The 8,102-nt window shown below is 42.4% G+C and overlaps 1 protein-coding gene across 3 annotated transcripts in view; it reads left to right on the forward strand.

The window, feature by feature from the left end:
- Positions 1-6,710, forward strand: part of LOC119322291 (alpha/beta-gliadin clone PW8142-like) — an 18,620-nt gene extending 11,910 nt beyond the window's left edge. Inside the window, exon 2 of one of the 3 annotated variants that reach the window (XM_037595781.1) lies at positions 5,870-6,710. In XM_037595781.1, coding sequence (XP_037451678.1) covers positions 5,870-6,549 — 680 coding nt within the window. In that variant the 3' untranslated portion in view covers positions 6,550-6,710. Of the gene's footprint in view, positions 1-5,515 lie in introns of those variants that run through there. The other 2 variants (XM_037595780.1, XM_037595782.1) reach the window with 2 other exon arrangements.
- The last annotated feature ends 1,392 nt before the right edge of the window (positions 6,711-8,102 follow it).

Here is an 8,102-nt window from a genome sequence, read left to right on the forward strand (position 1 = left end):
AAAAAAAACAGATATAAAAATCTAGAGATAGTATGTTCTACTGTATTATATATGGAAATAGATAGTGCAATCCAAAGAAACGTGTTTTAGTTGCTACGTACTGGATGATGTCTTGAGGACGCCGCAAGTCATCTTGCTCGACCCCGCGGATGTACATGCAGTGGGCATACCACAAATTATGGAAACATAACAGTCAGCTGTAGCTGAGTCGACATAATCATAATATGACAATCTGCTCATCCTTTTCTCGTGAATCTTTTTTCCTGCACTCCTCTCCCTACGTCTGATCGAGCTCTGCCTAGACGAAGGTCTCAAGCCAGGCTTCCGGGCTAAGCGCCCGAGCTGGGCTGTGCACCACCTGTCATGTTGCCGCACCATGCCCGAGGGGCATTTGCACCATTGATCGCCGTGCTCTGGAGGGTGTTGGCTGACCGCATTCCCGGGAGCATCACCGCGGTTGGGAGCTTCATCATCGAGGTGTGGAGGTTGCGGGCGCACCCTCGATACCACGCTTCGTCATTGGTCTCCAACCCCAGGCCTCGCCATCCATCTTCAGGCTTGACACACGATCGTCGTGCATCTACATGACCCGCTGCTGCCGCCACTGGTAGGACCGTAGGACACATTGAGAGCTTCATCGCACCACCTCCGTTTGCAGCCGGCGTTGTACATCCTTCAGCCCATCAATACAATAAGATGATAATTTTCTCTAGAATCTGATAGTCCGCTGTTGGTGAATTAATTGAGGCGCATGGTGTCTGAGTTAGATGCATGCTTTCCTCGAACCTAGCTATATCAAAGAACGCCACAATGGGAGGGGGTGAGTAATCGAGGGAAACCTGAATCCTGCCGCCAGCCAAACGTGATTAGCCGCATACTGATTGATTAGCACTATACAACAGCTGCGTGTGTATGCTTTTTTTCCTAAGGAAAGACATGCTATAAGGAAAGACCTGTCATAGGTTTTGCTTTATTACTTAAAAAGGAAATCCCTATTTTTTTGTTAGGTTATCGTGGGTGCATCAGACGTGACATTTATATCTTTTAATCTCAACCATTATTTTATCAATCAATGGATTATATATTTTTAGCCTATGTGGATCAATGTGATGGCTTATTTGTCTCTTGTCTTAATTATATAATAATAGATGCTTGATTATTATATTTTAAATACAAGATTAACATTTTTTAAATACGTGGTCAACATTTTTTTTTCCATTTTTACAAAGAATTTAAAAGTTTGATTAACATTTTTTTTCCATTTTCTATACACATTTAACATTTTCAAACCCTTGTTCAACATTTCTTTTAAATGCCTGATTGACATTTCTATATACATGATCAAACATTTTTATCATTTTTAATACATGGTCAACATTATTACCATACACATTTAACAATTTCCCAATTCTTGATTAAAATAAAAAAGTTTGCAAAATAAATAGTGCGGCCATCATCATGAGACGGAAAACATGTGCCATGAGAAGAAGTATGAAGTGCACTAGAGAACAATGTACACGGAGAAGCAGCGTGGCTTCCACGGAGCTCGTTTAGCAGCCTGACTTCAAGGCTCCTAGCTACCTCGTGGATGCTACCACGGAGGCTCAACATTGCCAGCTTATGACGAAATGTCAGAACTCACTTTGAAGGCGGCCGTCGGCTCTGTTGCACCTCCTCAACCCGACGGAACTTATCATCGCCGTCTGATTCCACATGGCTATGCTGTTGTGATGGTGGATGAAGTAATGGAGGGATTTGAGGAGCTCGAGCTTGACCACCCTACATGTGAAGGGGAGAATCAGCTGGGTCATGCTCTGTGGACTCCATGTCTATGGCGGAAGGAGTACATCAAGCTTCCAAACTGGACGCCTCCGCCTCCTCCGGCGAGTCAGGGCACTCCGCCTCCTCCTCCTCGTCCTCCTCCTCCAGTGAGTGATCAGGGCACTCCGCCTCCTTCTCCGGCTCCTCCGACGCGTGAGGGGACTCCGCCTCCTCCTTCGCCTCCTCCGGTGTGTCCGAGCAGTCCGCCTCCTCCTCTACCTCGTCAGCAACGGCAGAACACAGACGCCACCGCTCCGGCTCCTCCGGAGCGTCGGAGCACTCCGCCTCCTTCTCCGCCTCGTAAGCAACAACGGAAGAGATACGCCACGGCTCCGGCGGCTAGTAGTACGAGCAGAGGCGGGAGACAATTCAGATACGGTCCATCTCTCAAGGCTCCGGAAAAGATACCATACGAGAGGACCGAGAAGGAAAACACGGAGATCTATGAAGCCCAAGTGAGGGAATTTTTTGCAAAGAAACCTCCACCTCCTAAGGAGTTGATAGATCCAGTGAAAGCAAAGCGCCATGTGAACCAAGTCCTGATATGTATCATAAAATGTACACTTGAGGGTGCTAAAATGAAAATTACACTATGGATACCTTGATCCACAAATATTCTACCTTCTTCATTAGGTTCATAGTATGCAGCTTCTCCATTATGCAATGGCTCCAAGCAGTCTAGTAGGCAATATATTTACCAATCATAAATGCAGGAAATTTATAAATGAAGACCTTCATATGTGAAGAATGATTATATATAATGTACTGTACCTTCTAAATTGGTCAGCTCAACAATGGGCTCAAACATTCCATATGGATCATCTGTCTGGACGTTGCCCATTATGGAAAATCATAAGATTAGTAGAGTAGAACAGTGTACATATTCTAGTAGACGTAGGATTGGCGAAAGTAATTAGCAGATTTGTTGTGTTTTGAGTACCATGTGGAGACGGTTCAACAATGACTCTTGTATCATTATCCGGCGTATTTTCAAGTTGATTGGAGCCGGTAAAAGGATCTACACCTGAACAAAGGAAAGAGAACCCAGATTTATGGTCAAATAAACATTGTTGACACATTTGCATCATAATGAAATCGACAAACTAACCTGCATCTTCAATGGTGTAATCTGGGTCACGTATTCTGCTAAGTTGGGGTACCTTAACCACTGAAATTTGGATGTGAGGGCCTGCGTTCATAGTAAACTTTATCCACAAGTTAGCACATGAGCAACAACAAAACAGTAGCACAAATTAGGAATTGGTTCATGATGCTCAACAATGTTTGCTTGTTGCTTAAATCCTGAAATGGGGTGCGGGCCCCCGCATGACTGGGAGATGGCATACCATCGCCTTCATGTGAATATTCATGTCATTAAATTTTTACAAGCATGGATATTGTGCATATAATCATCAACATCAACATGAGACGCTGGTTTTATATTACTGACAGACAAATAGGCAATATCTGTCTCATCTCTGTGAAAATACCACACTGTCCTTTTTATTGATTTGTGTTTCAGCAGAGTCGTACACTATGCACAAGTCCACTATGCACAAGTCACTGTTGTAAATTCTGAAAGCCAACTTTTTTGGGGTACCAGGAGCAGCAGGAGATAGGGTGCATGATTTAGTTAGGAAAAGCAGATGAGGTGCAACGGCTTATTGAACTCTATTCTCAAACATCTAATCATGAGTTTTGTTGCAACAGGTGGGAAGAAGTCAAACCTGAAGAAGTGCCACTAGTAGAAAACAAGGCATTTGTCCCGGTTTGTAAGGGCCTTTCGTCCCAGTTCTTGAACCGGGACTCATAGGTCGTTACTAATGCCTCCCCCCTTTAGTCCCGGTTCTTACACGAACCGGGACAGATGGGCATCCACGTGGCCGCTGCGGGCAGCCCAGGCAGGGGGGCCTTTGGTCCCGGTTGGTGACATAAACCGGGACCAAAAGGCATCCACACGTCAGAAGCTGGCTGCAGCTGAGGTTTTTTTTTGGAAGTGGCTGGTTTAGGGGTTTTGGGGGTTAATTTAGGTTGTTATTAGCTAGCTAATAGAGAGAAGTGTTTTCTCTTATCTTCGTGCTTGGTTTACCAACACTACTGCTATGTTCATTTCACCCGCTGATATATAATAACTCTTCATGCTCGCATCATACATCATCATATATAATAACAAGTCCTACTAATCATGCATCATCATACAACTTGTACTCGTTATTAATAACAAGTCATACGATCATCATACTCATAGTCATCGAACCCAACCCTACATAATTGTTCTTAGCACATCATCAGTATCAGGTAGACCTAAACACACTTAAGATAAAATAGCATAAAACAATGTAGACCCTGACTCTCCATTATGAAGAATGGAGATCATCATGTCTCCAATTCTTGCGCTTCGCTTCCTTTTGCTTTCAAGAAGCTCCTTACGACTGTCCATACATTTTTCCATTCTTTGATTGTCATGTCTCCACTTCTTTTAAAAATCCGGTATGGACAGTTCAGATTCGTAGGATGACCTGGTTGTATGTTCAAAACATCAAGGCGACCATGCGTATACATCAGATGAGGCACACAATCATTCGGGATTATCTGTTGAAAAAATATAGTAATAACTTCGTAGTTAGCAATGATGTACTAGTTTTAGAAGTATGCAAAAAGATGCACGGATGTTGTAATAGTAAAAAATCTTACCAGGGTATCTCCATGGTAGTTACCGTAGTTCAACACGTGCACTAGTGGCACGTATTGACCATAATGTTGAGGAGTTCGATTGTAGACATTGTAATTCTCAAGATCAGTATAAAATGCGATCAGATGATTTTTCTCCTTATAAGTTAATTCGGAGCCATCGGTGTAGTGGGTTTTGTCTACCATCTTCCGCACATTCTTTGAAGAATGAAAATAAGCTGTCAATGGAAATAAACTGTCAACTATTTTGAAATAAACAATATACATTACTTAATAACTATGTTAAGCTCACATGGGGAAGAATTGGAGGTGTATCCACAAGGAACCAAATGTCCATATTGTCTTGCTCGATTGTAGGATCACCAAGATCCATGGTGACAAGCATACCCTCATCAAAACCATACATCTTGCAAACTGCTTCTCAATTTTTGCAACCAAAATGGGTTACACTCTCAGCATTGTATAACTTTACTTCAAAATCCACACCATGATGGGTCCTTAGGCGAATTTTTTTGGTTTCCATACTTTCATGGTCTTCAAAACCCATCCTCTCTAAGACATAGCGTCTTGCATAGCATGGGATAAGCTAGTCGAATTAGAAAAGATAAAAAATACACGTTAAAATAGTTGAAGTCATGACCTGCTAAAGCAAGTTACATTACTAGTCTCATCTATCTTAATAGGCCACACAAGATTACAAACTAAGTTCTGTGCAAGCAATGCTTATCTAGTTTACACGTAACAACTTGCATAACATTACAAACTTAGTTTCAGAAAATTAAGCAATCTAGATTAGTGTTTATTTGTAAAGTGAATAAGATGAGTCATGTGTGTTACCACACCTTTTTTGTTGTGGAATGATAGTGCCACAAAACACAACATACCAAAAATTTATTTCGGGAAGCATCCAAGCACTTTCCAGGCAAGCAAATGCCAATTGTGAAAGAGATCATGCCATGGCAGCTATAAATAGGCCTGTAGCATGATGACCATCCTTCCTCATTCATCATTCTCATAAGTAGAGTGTATCATTCAAGCCAAGCAAGCAGTGGTCAATACAAATCCACCATGAAGACCTTTCTCATCCTTTCCCTCCTTGCTATCGTGGCGACCACCGCGACAACTGCAGTTAGAGATCCAGTGCCACAATTGCAGCCGCAAAATCCATCTCAGCAACAACCACAAGAGCAAGTTCCGTTGGTGCAACAACAACAATATCCAGGGCAGCAACAACCATTTCCACCACAACAGCCATATCCGCAGCCGCAATTTCCATCACAACAACCATTTCCGCAGCCGCAACCATTTCTGCCACAACTACCATATCCGCAGCCACAACCATTTCCACCACAACAACCATATCCACAACCGCAACCACAGTATCCGCAACCACAACAACCAATTTCACAACAACAACAACAACAACAACAACAACAACAACAACAACAACAACAACAACAACAACAACAACAACAACAACAACAACAACAACAACAAATCCTTCAACAAATTCTACAACAACAACAACTGATTCCATGCAGGGATGTCGTCTTGCAACAACACAACATAGCGCATGCAAGCTCACAACTATTGCAACAAAGTAGTTACCAACTATTGCAACAATTATGTTGTCAACGGTTGTGGCATATCCCCGAGCAGTCGCGGTGCCATGCCATCCACAATGTCGTTCATGCTATTATTCTACAACAACAACAACAACAACAACAACAACAACAACAACAACAACAACAACAACAACAACAACAACAACAACAACAACAACAACAACAACAACAACAACCGTCGAGCCAGATCTCCCTCCAGCAGCCTCAACAACAATATCCATCAGGCCAGGGCTCCTTCCAGCCATCTCAGCAAAACCCACAGGACCAGGGCTCTGTCCAGCCTCAACAACTGCCCCAGATCGAGGAAATAAGGAACCTAGCGCTGCAGACGCTACCGGCAATGTGCAATGTCTACATCCCTCCATATTGCTCGATAACCATTGCGCCATTTGGCATCCTCGGTACTAACTGAGAAGATAAGAACTCTAGTACTAGATATATGAAACACCATTTTCTTAGTCCATGGTTTGGTGGTTGTACCGGTGAAAATATAAAGTGACATGCACTATCATGTAAGAACCCGAACTATACTAGTTCAAACTTGGGAATAAAAGACAGAAGGTCTTGTCTGCATATGATTGTTTGTTTGAGTTCCATTCATGTGCCCATTCACAAGTTCACCCCTAATTAGATATATTATGCATTAAATAGATATTTATGTTGCATTAATCTAAAGATAACAAAATGATTCTGAAACTTGAATTAAATTTAAGTAATTTCTTGGACTTTCAAATTGAGTATTATTAAAGTAGTAAGGACTATCCACACCCTTGGCTTTCCCTTGTTCAATTATTTCTAGAGAAGCATATGAAGTAACATTTTCTCCCCATGGCCACACATAGGGCACACACATAACCCCATCACATGCCTTTTTAGTTATGCATATGAAAGGTAGGATGTTTTTAATTACTCTCCACCAATTTACTCTTAACTTGGCTTGTACCATAAGCTTTTGTTGCCTTTTCAATTTTTCCCCCACTAGACAAACTAGACAGTCCATCTACCACACCATACCTTGTGTCCGTCATGGCTCTGTACAACAATTGAAGAGAACAAATGTCATTTCTTTATGATACCCACGACCAAATGTCCTCTGCTGGATTATTTGGTCTAGGCATATTAAGGATGGCCACCTCATCTGATGGGATAAACACCTAATGAATAAAAGGAGTGTTCCAGTCGCCCATGTTTTTCATCGATAAGATCAGCTACAAGTTGGACCGGAGTTTCTCAATTGCATCATTGTGGTTTCATCAGTGGCATGCCCTGCACCCATTTATCTTGCCATATCTTTGTAGTATGTGCATTCCGATTTTTTCACCGCATACCCTCCTTCAAACCTTCTTGCCATTTCAGAATAGCACGCCAAGTTAGCGATGCACTATGCGGGAACCGCATTTGAAAAAAAAAGAATCTCATTTCATGGTATCTTCCATAAAGGACCCTCGTACATGAGCTATTTAGATAGAAATAGCCATGTATGTTTAGCAAACTTTGCATAAGTGAATAGATCAAGGTCGTGGAACCCCAAGCCACCAATTACACCCGGCCTCTCTACCAACAAGATGTCCAAAGACATCAAGGATACACACAGCCAAAAAAGAAAATAAAAAGAATAGAAGAAAAAAAATACCCCGCCATGGTGATTAATCACTAGCATCAACAGCACTCTAACCACCACCGAAGACAATGCCCAGATTACAAAAAAGATTCTCCAAAAGCAACGCCCCCAAGAAGGGAACAATGCACAAGTGTTGTCGTTGCCCCATCGAAGATCGTGAGTTTTCACCCTGGAAAAATTCCGAGTTCACCCAAAAACAATGCCTTCAACAAGGCCATTGCCAATTACAACCAATAAGTGCCATACCTTGGGTTTTCACCCTAGGAATTGAGACTCGATACTCGAGGAGTACCACCAAAAATGCAGTCCACCAGTTCTGCCACCCCCGCTTGCCGAGGCCGCTG

This window comes from Triticum dicoccoides, chromosome 6B (genome assembly GCF_002162155.2).
Source record: "Triticum dicoccoides isolate Atlit2015 ecotype Zavitan chromosome 6B, WEW_v2.0, whole genome shotgun sequence".
Lineage (NCBI taxonomy): Eukaryota > Viridiplantae > Streptophyta > Magnoliopsida > Poales > Poaceae > Triticum > Triticum dicoccoides.